Raw genomic sequence first — 15,241 nt, 5'->3', positions numbered from 1 at the left:
GCGCCGGCAGCCCGCAGACGCTGAGCCGGGCTGCGGCCACCAGACAGCGGCGTCCCCGCACCGCTCGTTCCCGGCGGGGGAAGCCCCTCTCGCGTCCTGGACTTGGCTGCCGTCGCTCTCGCTAGGTCGAGGCCTCTCTGCTCAGCCTTGCCGGCCTTTCCCGCGTGGGACAGTGGCGCTGGCGCCATCCGAAGCATCCGCCTTCCCTCCATCGCGTGACCCGACCCCTCCCGCGTTCCCCAGCCGGCAATGTGACCAACGGCGCAAAGTCCCGAGGGGCTGCCAGCGTCAGGTGACGGGAGGACGGGTGCTGGTGGGCTGGCAGGGGTCCTCCGGGGGTTTCAGAGCCAGGTTTGGGCCTGCTCTGCTGAGCTGACACCCTGCCTCCCCATCCCGCAGCTCCCATGCTGCCGGCTGTGCCATCACGCCATCCATGAGCGGCGAGACCCTGCCACCCCTGGACTCGGCCTACCACTATTTTAGGACCGCCAAGCCATTCAGTCTCCGGTTTGAACACGTCCTTGGCAACTTCTCCTCAAGCAAAGCACTGAGCCAGGGAGAGGTTCAAGCACCGCAGGGAACAGCCCCGGGACACGGGACAGTTGTCACCACTTGAAATGGTCGAGCTGCAGTTCTGGGCTACAAGTCTATAAATTCAGAGCGGTCCCTCTGCCGCCCACGCGCCAGCTGGCACGAAACACAGCCTGGCGCCCAGGAGGCAGAGCGCGCGTTAGCGTTCCCCAGTGTCCGAGGGAAATCGGAGCTCGGACTCGGCTCCCTGGGGGCACTGGAAGCTGAATCCGATTTCTCGAGCAAACGTAAGCCCCAAAATCCACCTCCGCAGCCTGCCCAGATGGCAAAGTCATTTGGGGGCAAGAGGCCCTGCTAAGTAAGAAAACATGCAGGGATATTTCCAGAACAGACTCCAGTTGCTCCCACACAACTCGGAAACAATAGCTCGAGAACAGGCGCGAGCGCAACCGCGTCCTCGTCCACGGGCTCCCCCAGGACTACAGCCCTCGGGCTGAGCTCGCAAGGGTGAGCACCCATCCTTCCTCCCTCCGCTGCCTTCACCCACTGCAGGCAAGGAGCAGAAGTCTCTGGATGTCCAGGGAAGCAACAGCTTTGCTGTTCAAAACCAGGTTTCGTTCACCAGTACAAAACAGAGAAGCTTGACCACCTCCCGTTTGCAACACCGCACGGACCAGCCTGGGGAAGGCACTTGGTTTTGTCAAGTCAAGAGGCCTCTTGGTGACGTCGCCACCTTCACTGCCTCCAAGGCTCCAGGAGGGGCCCCGCAGAGCTGGACTAACGGATCAGCACGTGGCTACGCAGATCACCCCTGCCGAGAGCTGCTCTCTTGCCGCACTCACTTTGCGGGCGGGAGACTGCGAGCGCTTGGAGACGCACGCTGCGGAGATGGTCCGTGTCTGCCTATCTACTGCCAGAGGATCTGCCCTCCCCAAATTCACCAAACGGCTTTTGGACCCCTTCGCAGCCTTCGCAACGTCCTGCAGCAGTGCCTCCTGGCGCTCCCCCTGCGCGCCCAGCCTGCTGCCCCGCAGCGGGCACCCCGACTCGTTCTCGTACCGCGAGAAACGGCCACTCGCTTCCTGTCCCTCCCAGCACAGCGCCTTGCCAGATCCCATCGCACCCTCACGGGGCTGCGCCGATCTTCCCCCCCGCCTCGTCCCGCCGGCAAAGAGGGAACCGGCCGACCGGCACGCTCAAGCTCTGCCCCGCTCTGCCCGAATCCAAGGACACACAGACCTGGGGGATCATGGAAGAGGTTGACGACACTCTTCTCGGGCGTGTTGAAGAAGGCGGTGGCCATGGAGTTGTACTCTCCGTCCGCACAGAAAAGCTGAGGTGGAAGGAAAAGAGAAGCAGAGTTGGAGGCGGCAGAGCCAGGCTGCCCCGGGGCAGGGAAGGCTGCCAGGCGCGGGGCTCGCTGCCAGCCGCGGAGGGGAGGTGGCGAGCGCCAGCAAGGCAGCGATTCCTACGCTGCGAGTGCGCCAACCTCGCGGCGTTTCCACCCAGCTCTCTGGCTGTGGAGGCAGAGAAAAGCCAAACAACGCTGCAACCCGGCCAAGGCTTGCGTCTCAGAGCTGGGTGTTACAGGGAGAAGCAGCCTGGGGAAAACTCCAGGGTCTGGGATGTTCTTGCCGAGTCAAGGACTCGGCACATGGGGCATCACCATATAGGAGGAAAAGTAAATGAAACAGGAACAAAAGAGATGCTTTTTATGTTCCCAGGACTAGTAGCATTAGATATTTCTTTGCGGCGCTTAGTAAAACGCCCAAGAGGTACGTTAAGGGCTGCAGGGCTTATCTGCACCTTTTCCACGCTACTGCATCACAGCTTCACCCATGGGACAAGCTACTAGGCTGGCTGGTGACTGCCAGCCTGCCTGCACCTTCGCCTCTGCCCCTGCCAAGCTAAGGCTCAGCTGCAAAGATCGCTTGCTGCTCTTCCAAACGTTTCGTTTGGGCTGGCCAGCGGAGCCATGTACTGTTCACTGCACTTTAGGTCTCCAACCCTACCCGGGGTGGGAGCCGCTGACTGCTACAGGGGGAACCAGCAAGGCCCAAGGCCACAAGAACCGGTGGGGTCTCATCTCCACGCTCAGCCCTCAGCCTCCACTCAGGATCAGGGTCTCCTGCAGTTCTGGTGGGGCCGTTCTCCAGCATCTCCTACCTGCAGGGGATAGGCTACTGTGCTCCCCTGGATGGGCTGGCAGTCCCTGGAGCAGTAAATCATGACGAACCCCACGGCCGCTGTCACCGCTGCGACCAGCATGGCCTCAATCACCTGGAGGCAGGGCCGGTGGATGTACCTGGGGAGCAAGCAGAGACGTGAGTCCCGCTCTGCCCCAGCGGCGCCCAGGAACGCAAGGCGATGGGCTGCAAGCAAACCCCGTGGGCCCGAGAGAAGCAGTGGCTGTGGCAGGAGAGGGAGAAGAGCTGCCAGCTCCGGGAGCCCTTTAAAGTGATCAGAGCTGGTTCTTTGGGAGGCCCAGGAGCTCCTCGACCCACTCTTAGCTGCGCACAAGCCCTGGCTTTGCTGCTAGCCTGGACCGAGGCACGCTGAGGGAGGAAACCCACGGCACATGCTGTCCTGGTGTCTGTCCTCTGATATAACCGCTGTAGGGAGCTGGGGCCAGACGCCAGCAGCAAGAGCAGCTTCACCCACCTCGCTCCAGCCGGCCGTGCTCATCTGTCCTGCACAGAGCCAGGAAGGCAGACACCCCCATGGTGGGACAGGAACAGCTCCTGCACCCCCCAAAGCTGGGTCTCATGAAGCCCCATGAGGAGGGGTGTCCTGGATGCTGCTGCGGGCTCTTCCCCAGCTCTGCTGCCATAGGCAATCCCTCCCTGAGACCGCCAGGCCACTCGCAGGGTTTGAAAAGCTGGTGCCAAGCAGTGGCAGTGCCAGACTGGGATCTGACAGCTTCAGCAGCTCTCCGAGCCCTGGCACTAACACGAAAGAGCCAGTCTGTGCAGTGTTTGCTTGCACCTCTTTGGGCCCTCCACTTGCTAAAGGGAGATACTTAGGATGGTCAGAGCAAAGGTAGGACGCTGCAGGCCAAAGCCTCGATTGCAGGCAGCAAGAGGCATGTTGTATCTTTGTCTCCCAGCTTCCAAGGGCTGTTTCACACGTTACTCACAAGGTTACAGCCTGGCTCTGGCTGGGAATGCTGCTTCCAGGGAGCACAGAAGGCTCCAGCCAACCCATTTTGACCAGCTTAGACATCCTGCGGGTTCTTACCTGATTCGAAACATCGTTAACCAGTAATTCAGGGCATTGAACAGGGCCCCGAGGATCCCGCCTGCAAGTGCAAAAGACCAAAAACTCAGCACGCAGGCAAAAGCTCAGGGGCCGCAAGGCTGGATTTACTGAGCAGCTTTGCTCTTGGTGCCTCCTGACAGGTCCCCACAGCACCTCCACAGCACCAGGGCCAGCACCCACACCCCAGCACCCGGCAGCCCTGAGGCCGAGCACAGTCGGCTTTCCAGGCGCACAGGGAGCACCCTATGTGCCCCCTCTCCCCTTCCATAAGGGCAAAGGCAGCTCAAGCGCCGCAGCTCTTCTCAGGCCTTTCCTGAAAGCAAAGCACCGTCCGTGACTGCGACGCGCTTCGCAGCACAGAGGTTAAGGGGTCTCAGGATCTGGCTCCGGACCCTGTAAGCCCCAAGCAGCCTCTGCTCCAGAGCTTAATGGTTTTCCCACTCTCCCCAGGAAAACGGATCCAGAAGGTCTTCGTGGGCTGACAAGGAACAGAGGAAATTATTCAGACTAATCAAATTGAAAGAGCAGAACTCTCTTACCAACTACTCCCATAAATATGAAGATTGGAATTTCCTGGATCGTGTATCCCATTTTCTGGAAGCAAGACAGACACAGGTTTCAGATCTCCTGGCACATTTGCAGCTGGTCACTCTCTACTCAGACAGCATAAGCCTGCACCAGCGAGCGGCCCGGGGAGCTGCCGCAACTGCTCCCCTGGACACCCCACAGGGCTGCGACACCCTTGCAGCACCCAGTCCAGCAGCGGCTGCAGAAGCACCTCTGCTTGCAGAGGAGCCACCTCGGCTTGCTTGGTGGAGCCGCGATCCTGCCGGACCCCAGGGCCTGCTAGGGCAAAGCCCAACTTGGCCCTTAGGCAAACGTTATAAGAGGGATTGATGGCCCCAGCTGCCCTAGGCTTCTTTAAAATGCCCCAGAAGAGTCCCCCAGAGGTATACCTGTGCCATACCTCATTATCAAACCTGCCAAAGTTGATGAGCCCAGGGCTGGAGAGATCCCAAGCATTGCCATGGTACACGCTCAGGACAGAGTTCAGAGTGAACGTAGAGATCATGGAGGCAAAGAACTAGAAAAAGATGCAGCCCAGGGTCACTGCCGGACGTGTCCGGCACTGCTCCCACCGCCACACGCCCTCCTCCTTGCTCCAAGCCACCCCTTGAGGACCTTGGGTGGGCCTGGGCACTCAGGACGTAGCAGGGACAAGCAGCCACGTTCCCTATGGTGCCACACTGGGGAGCTTACAGTGACCACAGGCTCACTCCTTCCTTTTGTCTCTCCACCGCCCTGCAGCGCAGCCCAAGGCAGCTCCCTTGGAAAAGGAGCCAGCAGCCTCAGGGACCGAGATCCAGCTCGGCCAGGTCCAAATTCAGCCCACAAAGGCCAGAAGGGGATTTGGGATGCCCTGTTCCCTGGGATGCATTAGATGGCCACCCAGCTGGAGCAGGGATGGGAAGAAGCACAGAGCTGCTGGGTCCAATCCCAAAGGCCAGCACAGCCTGCGTTAAACAGATCCTGACGGCCACAGCAATGCAGAGGCCTCGCTGGGGCAGAGCTCCTGGGGCTGTGGAGGAAAGGGCTGGTCTCGAGACGCACAGTCGGCTCAGGACACCAGAGGCCCTCAAGTGGGACCCAATGAGCCGTGGGGTTCTTGGGCACGGACACCCAGAGCCCCCAGTTTACTGCTTCTGCTTTCCAGCACTTACAATTCTCCACGTCAGGAACTGGTTCCAGAAGGAAGCCCCTTCCTCCAAGCTGAAGAGGACACCCCCTGCAAACGCGAGACAAGCCCTTTTGCAGCAGGCGCGTGCCACAGCCCCTCGGCTCACAGCACCGGCCGAGGAAGCCGCAGTCATCGCGGCCCATGCTCCCCACCCCAACCCACACCTTACAGGCTCCAGCAAAGTGGCCAGCATTCAGCTGAGCCACCCTGCCATCAATGATGTACTGATCACGATGAAGCCCCGTCACTGCCCCCCTCTGTCGCAGACATGAGCCCCTTCTCTTCCCAAGACCTGCATCATGGGGCAGGATAGCTCATAGTGGCACTTTGCAGGAGGGCCTGCTGCTTGCAGCCAAACAGCGGAGCAGCTCCTTCCCTTCCCAGTCCTGGAGCTGTCAGAGGACAGCAGCGCAACAGTTTCGGTCGCTCGGGCATTCCCCCCATGTGTGACCTGGCCCCGGGCGGGCATTCGATTCAGAAAGTGCATGCTGGGCTCTCCTGACGCTGTTCCCTCCTCCCAACCTGCCTGGGAAAACCACCAGCTCTCCCAGACGCCACCAGACACTTCTTTTCTATGCAAACATTCTCCCTGTCTGTACTGCAGGGCACCCTGCTGTCACCCTCTCCATAAATCCAGGTTCCTGCAGTTCTCCAGGCAGATGCCTGCAGCTGCCCCCACGTAAGTGGGAGCAACCTCCTGATGGGACCTGCATGGAGGCACCATTCAGCGTCGGGACAACAGAGACACATACCCACAGGAGCACCAAATGCAGCAGAGACACCAGCAGCAGCTCCAGCTGAGACAAAGTCCCTCTTTTCTGTGTCTCTACGGAAGTACTCAAAGATCTGAAACACCAAAGCAAAGGCAGGTTCAGGGCTGGCCAAAGGCATGAGCTCAGAGGAAGAGGCAGGCTGCTAGGCAGAACTGGATGGGCTCAGTTCTCAGCGCCAGAGGTCTTTCACCAGGGTTGACGAGCTCAGGTTGCTGCAGGGCTCCGAGCATGCAGGCAGATCACGTGCGACCATGCACCACCTGCGTGACTCAAGGAGTGGCCCAGTTTGGGCATTGATGGTGGCACAGGAAGGGATTCAGGTAGCTCTGGCTGGAGACCAGAGCTCCCTTTCTCCCTCCAAGCACCTGCCCCAAAGAGGTCAGAGCTCCACTGCCCCAAGCCAGACTCCAGTACCACTGAGCTGGCGTCCCAGGAAAGGCAGCCAAGCTGTTCCACCAACCCCCTCTGCTCCTAGGTGCAGAGCTCTGCCTGCACCTTCCTTTCCAGAGCTCACACTCCTCAAACAGGCCAAGGTCTTTCAGGTGCTGACATCTGGTGGGCCCCAAGCCACAGCAGGGAGGCAGAAGCCCTTTGCTGGAGTTCACAAGAGCAGTTGGAGCCACGTGGTGCTCGACTCCCCGCTGGGGAAGTCCAGAGAGGAGAGCCGTGGTGGCTGGAGCACCTGCAGCAGCACAGCCCCTCCGCCCTTCCAGACCCACCTTGAAGTCTCGCTTCAAGGACGTGGATCTTCCCTGCGAGATCCCAGCAGCGATCACCGCCCCTGAATGAATCATAGGTCCTTCCTACAGACAGGAAAGTGGAGTCAGAGAGGAGAAGGAAGCAGCCTAGGCTTCCCCAGGCTCAGTGAGAAGTTTGAATGCCGCTCACCAGGTCATCACCCTGAAGCCAGACGCCAGCACTCAGCCACCCAGTGGCATGCTAGACTTATACCAGCTCTGTCTGTACAGACCCGGCCCAAGAAGATTTCCTTCCCCTTGCATTTTCCCCCTACTTCCTCATTCTAGTGGCAGCTCCTGCAGCCACCTCCTCTTCCCACCAGCGGGGAGGGTAGGGGCTTACAAGGGCTGCTTTTCGACAAATTCAGGAGATTTCTCAAGCAGCCTACGACCCTAGCCAGCCAGCGAGGTCCCAGCAGGGCACGCTGGGTTCCCCCGTTTAACACGTGGCGGGAGAACCACGAAGACAGCCGCAGGCGGCTGCTCTCCTGCCCTCGGCTGAGCCCCACGCCAGCTGGCTCAGTGGCACTGCGTGCCCAGCAAGTCAGCATCCCTGTCCCCTGCTACTGCCTGAGCCCGGCCACGCTGCAGTCACCTGGGCCAGCAGAACAGGGAGTGAAACTGGGAAGTCCCTGCAGGGCCACCAGCCCCCAGCGCAGAGCCGGTGATGCAGCACGTGTGCCCAATGCACCAGCAGCAAGCCAGGGAGCCCTTTGCGCACCTCACCTTCCCAACAGCCAGGCCTCCGACCACCGAGAGGATCACTCCGCAGACTTTGATCACCAGGGTCTGCAAAACGGCAAGAGACACAGGGCACATTACAAGGGCAGCAGGAACAGCACGCGCTGTTGCACTGGGACACTAGACCATGCACACAATGGACTGCAGCAGCCACAGAGGACACAGACTCAACTACCCAAAAGGGCAGGAGCCAGAAACGCCAGGAAACTTCCGACTCTCGGCCCCACGTCAGTGCCTGTTGTGACAACCAGGTTGGCCGATGTTTTCACCTGCAATTTTCCTGGCCAGCCCCTGCTCAGGGCAAAAATTCCTCAAAGCTGCTCTTCCAGCCACTGCCTGGCACCGAGCACAAGGGCTGTAGACACCAAGGCAGCAAATTAAAGGTTTAACTGGGCGGCACAGCAGTTAACGGCTATAGATGAGGGCAGTGCAGGAGGGCTGCCACTGCCGGGAGCCCAGGCCAGCTCCCATCCCTGCCTTAGCGCGAACAGAGAAAGCCCTACAGCACAAGGACACAACACGCTCGGTCCACCCGAGTGGCAGCACACCCAGAACGCACGCATCCCGCAAGCTCCCGTGTCTCACCTTCAGCCGGACAACGTGCGGGATCTTCACGCCATTGAGATAGCACTTGATCTGGGGAATGCCACTGCCGGCTGCTACAGGCTGCGGGTACCGGAAGACCGTTAGTGGCTGCTAAGTACAGGACAGGGCACTGGGGACCTGCTGGCCATCTTGTCCCCATCCCTCAGCACAGATCACACCCTGCGCTTCCTCAGAGAGGATCAGAGATGAGGTCAAAGCCTATCTAAAGGCTCTGGAGGTAGGCTTGAGGGAGAGGCTACCACCGTGCTTCTGCGGGCAGGCTTCCCTTAAGGGCAAACATGGCAGTGATAAGGAGCCAGCTGGGTTCCTGGTGTCCCCACCATGCCTACCCGCACTATGATGCCAAGGCAAGGAGCACTGTAGAAGGCTCACGCTTGACAGCAGGGAGAGTTCTGCAGGAGAGCAAGGGCAAAGCAGCAAGGAAGACACTGCTGACTCAGAAAGTGACTCCATACAAAGTGATTGTCCACAGCCCGGCCATAATCTGCCGCCAGAGATCATCAGCCAGTTGCAAATTTCCTCTTGAGCACGTCTCCAAGGCACTTCACCAGCCTGCTCTCTGCAAACGCTCACGTACACGCGAAACGGAGAGGCTGAGCCAGGTCCGAGCCTTGCATAAACGGACACAGCTCATAAGAGCTGTGCCTACTTCCAAGGCTAGAGTACCTCTCCCAGCCAGCTCCTTTGCCCCAAGCTGCTGGGGCAGCAAATGAAGGGCAGCACGTCCTGCCACTTTGACACCTGAGGAGAAACTTTATGCCACAGCTGGAGCCACTTCCCTGCCAACACCAAGGAACTGGGGGTAAACAAGAGCCCAATCAGCAGAAATGCTATGGGTGTTACACAAACTTGCATGTTTTCTCAGACACCTGACAGCACCCAGGGCAGTCCCAATCACACCCCAAGGGCGCACTGACCCACACGGTTCATAAACCCCTCCCAGGTGCAGCAGGTTGTGCTGTCGGATTCAGACCCATGCAGGGACACAAACCTGCTCCCCACCCCGTGCAAGGAGCTGGGGCAGGAAGCACACAGAGGACCCCCTCCCTGACCAGCTCTGAACTCTTACCTCTATGAACGCAACGATAACGGAGCCCACCATCACGACGCTGGCGTTCAGGGTCGCCCAGAGCAACAGGGAGAAAGACAGGCCCCCCTTCTCTGTGAACTTGTCGATGTCTGCAGAGGTGGCTCAAGGAAAGGGCTATACCAGCTGGGTAACATCCCTCCCACTGCAACAAAGCATCACCAAGGTGCTTCTCGGGCTGCAGCAGGCACACCAGATCCTGCACATGCACTACAGCTCGTCTGCCCAGCTAGAGCTGGGGCTGCTGCAAGGGTCTCTTTTGCCTAGACACAGGTCAGCACTGCAGAGCCGCCTGCCACTAGGCAGCAGGACCTGCATTGGTATCAGCAAACCCATGCAGATAAGCACTTCCCTCTCCCCCAGCAACCCTCTCGCAGCCACCAGAAGCAGAGAACACAAGACATCCCTGCAGCAGATCCCATAACTCCCAGCTAGCCGGAGGCCGTGGCTTTGTGCTGCCTGCTGCTCCGCACCCCTGGGCTGGAAGGATACTGTCCTTCACCACACGGTACTTCAGCCCAGCCAGGTTCTCTACCACAATATCAATGAAGCAGGCGACAAGGCCGGTGAGGATGCCGATCATGGCACAGATGACCCAGCGCTTGATCTCCACTGTCCGGAACGCCTGAGAGACAGACAGCCATGAGACACTGCTGCCGCACAGCCCCAGAGCAACGGGACGACTCAAACCCACGCAGCAACCTTCTCCAACACAACCCTAAGGGAAGGCACTTCTCAAAGGAGAGCTGCCCCAGTAAAACCAGCATAGATTGACCCAGGACTGCAAAGGCTGGCCATTATTTACCTATCTTAAGCCAGCACCCAGTGCCCTCGCTGTGAGGGATCCTTAAACAGAAGACATGTTTTTCCAGCTCTTCTGCCTTCATCAGGTCTCTCTCTCAGCACAAACTCTCCTGTTGCGTCTCTCCCTGGAGTATTGACTCCCAAAGCTCTCAGGGCAAGAGCTCCCCTAGTTCAAATGCTCTGTGCAGCTCCAGACGTTCCTGCCCAGTGACCTGCCCCATACAATTAGGCAATGTCACCACGTGTACATGGACTAGTTCCCATTTGAACCCTTCATTTGACCATACTGGATTCCTGTGGTAGCTGGCCATCCTTCTCCTGAGGTTTTGTAGCTCATTACAAACTGGCTGTTACTGGTAAACCAAGCATAGCTCAGGAGCTGCTTCCAAGCACGATCTCCCCGCAGTGTGGGGAAGTCCACTAGCTACTCAGGAAGCAGCCAGGCAGACAGGGAACAGCTTCTCCAGGCCTCATCTCAGCAGGGCCATCTTGCCAGAGGCTTGTCAGGGTCCACGAGCAACGCAATCGGGTCGTGGCCAGACTCACCGTGTGGTTTATCCTCCTTTCCTCCTCCAGGAACAGCTGGTTTTCACTGTTGTCATAGTCCAGGCTCTAGTTCAGAAAAGGGAGATGCCATTAATGTCTCATATGCAAGAAATATGCCTGTGCTAGAGGAGGGCTGGCCTCAGACCCCCATCCCTGCCCCACCGCATATCCCCAGTCCTGCTTCTTTTCCTCCCTTGACCCTTTCTTTCCCTTCCAAAATCCCTCCAAGGGCAAACAGGGATCTTTCTGACCACTTCACACCAGCTCGGCAGCTGTAAGCTACCGTGCCGGCTACCCCAGGTGTATCGCCTGTTGCTTGTCAGAGGGCAGCTCCCAAGGGGCAAGAGGCAGCCGAGGGAGAGAACCGGGCACTCACCTCATACTTGAGCGACAGAAGTTTCTCATTGTGGGGGATCTCGTTGGGATGCTGCCGAGGGAGCTCCGTCTCCTAGAGGACAACGAAGCTCCGGTTAGGAGAGCCGGGCCCAACCTCCACATGACCCTCCCCTTGCACCGGGGCTGGTCACTTGCTCCAGCACTGGAGAAGGTCCCCGATTATTTGAAAGCCAAAAGGCATTTGCTGGAGGGGCCTCGGTGCCTCATTCTGCAAGACTCAACCAGCAGTTTCTGCGGAGCAGCTGTTAAGTGCAAACAGTGTCAGCGCGCACGTGCTGGCTGGGCACATCAGCCCTCTCCGAAGCCGCGTCCAGCCTTTCCCGTTCACTGAAGATGCCCTAACACAAGTCATCCTACACAGGCGCATCCCTTGCCAAGAAAGGTAGGCGGGAAGGCAGGGAGAAGAGAGCCAAGAGGGAGCACCTCGGGGGCGCCTCCATGGTCGGAGCTGCCTGCCTGGCCTGTCCCCTTGCCTGGGAGCAAGCTGCCACTGCTCTGAGCAGCCCTGTCTGCCCCCGGGGAACTGCCCCCCACCTCAGCTCCACCAATCCCCACTGCAAGTCAGGAGTCAGGGCCCCAAAGAGCACAGCGCCAGCCCCAAAATTGCAATCATTTCCCCATCTCCACCTTCCTTCGGCTGTTTGAGCCTCAAGGGCTGGGGGACATTAGCACTGCCACGTTACTTCAGTTACTTGAAAGAACAACATTGACTGAAGGTAAGTGATGACTGACACCGAGGCAGGAGTGCCATAACGCTGGGATCGTATTAACGCTCAGGACAGGCAGGGAGAACTGCAGAGACACAGGCCACACTGCAAACTGCCCAGGAAGCCAGGACCTGGGATGATTTTCCACCAGCCCCACGCTGGGGGTAGATTTAAGCTGCCTGGTATAAGCTTTCCTGTGTTCACCCAGCCCTTGCGACCTCCTCTCCAGCCCCGGAGCAGGATGTTTCACTACGGACATCGCAGTCGCATGTAAGGCAGAGCAAGGGACTGGGCAGACAGGGCTTTGGCACAGTCAGGTACTAAATGCTGCCATTTTAGTAAGTTGTTGTTCTGGTGTCTACTCAGAGTTGCTCCATGCTCCCAGCGGAGGGCAACATTTCGCCTCTGCAGGAAATTCCTTCAGCCTAAGGCAAGGAGCTATTTCAAGCAGGCCTGCGTTTTTGGGTAGAAACCAAATTCTGTTTTCCAAAAGTCTTCAATCATGCAATCTTTTCCTAGCTCCGAATTAGGGCATTTGCCAAGGCGGCAGGAGGGACCCCAGTGGCATTGGCATAACATGCCCTTCTCCAGGCACTGCATTACAACCACGGCCAAAGCTGATCCAGACTTTTCTCCAAGACAGGGAATTAAGACATATTTTTCCCCACGTAAGATTTTCGCAACAAACATTTAACAAAGTTCTCCTTCATATTTGTACTTCCAACAGCTCCAGAACTAAGGCAGAAGCATCTGCAGAGAAAAGATTTTCAGGCATGTGTCATGGCGGGGATTAACTTGAAACTTGAGTGTTTCCACAGGAACAAGACGTCCCAACTGCCGCTTGCCCTGTTCCCGGCAAGGAGCACAGCCCAGACGTCCCTCTCCAGTTGCTGTCACGCTACAACCAAGGCCTGCACAGACCCCAGCCTCTTCCCGCATGGCATGGGGACACACGCAGCAGGGTTTGCTAACCGAGTGCGGTCCCATAAAGGAGTCGGTGCTCTTGTCTTGGATGAAACGTGGCTGTCCCTACCCTTGGCTGAGCAGGGACAGTAAGCAGCTTTAAGTCAATGAGGAGCTCACGCTACAAAAAGGAAGACATCGCCCGTCATCCCACCCGTTTTTGCAATTGTCTATACCCTATTCAAGTGAGGCTACAGACCTTGGGGCAGGACAACACCGCAGTGTACGTACAGCACCGAGTACTGCTGCGTCAGAGCTAACCAACACGGCGGCAATGACCAAAGCGTCTCAGCACACACGGAGAGCGCCTGCATCCTAGCGGAGCTCATGGCAGCAATTCCCCTAACTGCACTGTGGCCCCAGGCCCCCGTGAAGCGTCAGGTATGAGCAGTCACGCTCCCGCTCTGAACCGTTCAGTTAAGCACAGCACCGTCCTCTGGATGAGTCCTGGGTTCAGATGACAGCAAGCAGAAAGCTCTCACTTGCTCAATCATCAGACAAGTGTAACGTGAGGAACTTCATCAGCAGAACACCCTGAAATATTCCGGGAGGCCCTGCGCCCCGTTGGCGCCGCAGGACTTTCCACTTGGCACTGCTGTAAGAGGAACTTCCCCGCGGTGACAGACTGCTGCTGCTGGCCTGGAAAAGCACAGGGGACCGCAATGATTTCAGGCCAGCAGTACAGCTAAAGAGGAACCGGTGAAGGTCAAGGCAGAGCAGCAGCAGGCTCCCCATACCCAGCCCAGGAAGCCGGCCCAGGAGCCCTGGCTGGCCTCCCAGAGTGCAGGTCCCTCCCCAGCCACCCACGCTCCACCTATGGTGACAACCCCTTTGGCGCCTACTGAGGCTGGCTAGAGGAAAACAGAGGGGAAGCTAGAAAAGAGAGAGGATAGAGTCCAACAGAGAAAGCATAGGGAAGAAGGGAGACCAAGCCAGTCTGAGCTTAGCCCCGAGACGCTTATTTGGTAGCTTCAAGAGTCTCCTTCTGCTTCAGAGCTCCAACAAGCCCTTCAAACCAGAACTCCTCCGGGGTTAAAGAGGCCCTTGTGCTTCCGACCACTACTTCTCTTCTGCTCTCCCCTGCCACTATAGAGCTCAGCCAAGCGAGATCTCTGGGTGATGCCGCAGCCACTCGGTCACAATGCACACAAGCACTTGGCCTTGAGCCGGGGGAGGAAACACTGCGGCGCTCTACTCTAGGATGGCCACGTAGGAGCTCTAGCAGGACAAGCGGGGAGAAAGAGTAGCACTTTGTGCTGTTAATGGAAGAAGGAAAGGGGTCTCCTATGGGCTGAAACCGCCCTGGGAGCGTTTCCCATGTGTTACTTCACAGCAGGGAAACTCAGTAACTGCTAGCCCCTTTCTGTGCCACTCACCAGCTCACGGACGTCCTCATTGAGATCCACATTGCTCAGCTGCCCAATGCGCAAGAAGGAGGAAGGAGTGAACTAAGAAAAGAAGGGAAAATGAGGTCAATTCATGGATGCACCATGACCACATAGCTCAGTGAGTCTCTGCAGGAGGAAGGAGCAGGAGCGCTTGGCTGGCCAGCAGGCACGCAGGTGCTCGCACTCTCCCACCTCACACCGAGCTCCACCTGGCTGCCCACAGCCAGGATCCTAGGAGGGGCAGCACATAGGAACAGCTGCTCCTGGAGGACACACCAACGAGCCCGTGGAACTGTGCAGTCTTGTCACGGCCATGTCAACCCAAAGGCTACCTCAAGCTGCCCAGAAGGGTGCACGACACAGCAGTAGTCTACTGGGGCTTGTGAAAGCTGCTGCAGCCTCCTGGTCGGCAGAGCCAGTTCACCCTGGGGAAGGCGCCAGTCAACAGTGGCTCATTTGGGACTGGCAAGTGAAAGCCGCGAGAGCTGGTGACAGTCAACAACAATTTACTGCCTGGGGACACAGCATCTTGGAGCAGCAGCTGCACAGTCAACAAAATGACCCCTTGCCGAGTAGCACGTTTCACACTCCCTCAGAAAGTAACCTCCTTAATTCGCAGACGAACGGCTACGCCGCTCCAAAGTGAGCCCGGACTCCTTGGGCTGAGCAGCCTCTGGCTTTGCAGCCCTCAAGAGGCCAGAGCCAACAGGCTGCTCCTGTATGCTGCAAACATGCAAATGAGAGTCATTGCACCTCCTCGCCTTTGAGCCATTGCCTTGTACTTCCCTCAGGTGGGATCCCGTGCGCACACGTGCAGGCGCACACACGCACAAAGAGATGCTGTGCTCAGAGGGAGGCTCCAGATCGCTCTCCAAACCCAGCGATGGTAGAAGTTGCTCTATAACCACTCACACTTTCAGCTTCTGCCTGTAACTGCTGGAGCAGAGCAGGTTGTGGCAGAAGGGA

At 58.2% G+C, this 15,241-nt stretch overlaps 1 protein-coding gene across 2 annotated transcripts in view; it reads right to left on the bottom strand.

Moving 5' to 3' along the window:
- Positions 1-15,241, bottom strand: part of CLCN7 (chloride voltage-gated channel 7) — a 28,144-nt gene that overhangs the window by 4,489 nt on the left and 8,414 nt on the right. The window contains exons 2-16 of one of the 2 annotated variants that reach the window (XM_068908072.1): positions 14,264-14,335; positions 11,198-11,269; positions 10,822-10,887; positions 9,964-10,096; positions 9,454-9,563; positions 8,364-8,444; positions 7,764-7,826; positions 7,020-7,103; positions 6,280-6,373; positions 5,511-5,575; positions 4,757-4,873; positions 4,329-4,383; positions 3,769-3,829; positions 2,698-2,836; positions 1,771-1,864 (exon numbers count right to left, since the gene is read on the bottom strand). In XM_068908072.1, coding sequence (XP_068764173.1) covers positions 1,771-1,864; positions 2,698-2,836; positions 3,769-3,829; positions 4,329-4,383; positions 4,757-4,873; positions 5,511-5,575; positions 6,280-6,373; positions 7,020-7,103; positions 7,764-7,826; positions 8,364-8,444; positions 9,454-9,563; positions 9,964-10,096; positions 10,822-10,887; positions 11,198-11,269; positions 14,264-14,335 — 1,306 coding nt within the window. The remainder of the gene's footprint in view (positions 1-1,770; positions 1,865-2,697; positions 2,837-3,768; positions 3,830-4,328; positions 4,384-4,756; positions 4,874-5,510; positions 5,576-6,279; positions 6,374-7,019; positions 7,104-7,763; positions 7,827-8,363; positions 8,445-9,453; positions 9,564-9,963; positions 10,097-10,821; positions 10,888-11,197; positions 11,270-14,263; positions 14,336-15,241) is intronic. The other variant, XM_068908073.1, reaches the window with a different exon arrangement.

This window comes from Struthio camelus, chromosome 15, assembly GCF_040807025.1.
Source record: "Struthio camelus isolate bStrCam1 chromosome 15, bStrCam1.hap1, whole genome shotgun sequence".
NCBI classification, from domain to species: domain Eukaryota; kingdom Metazoa; phylum Chordata; class Aves; order Struthioniformes; family Struthionidae; genus Struthio; species Struthio camelus.
The sequence above is the reverse complement of the archived record's forward strand: the minus strand, read 5'-3'. Positions and strand labels throughout refer to the sequence as shown.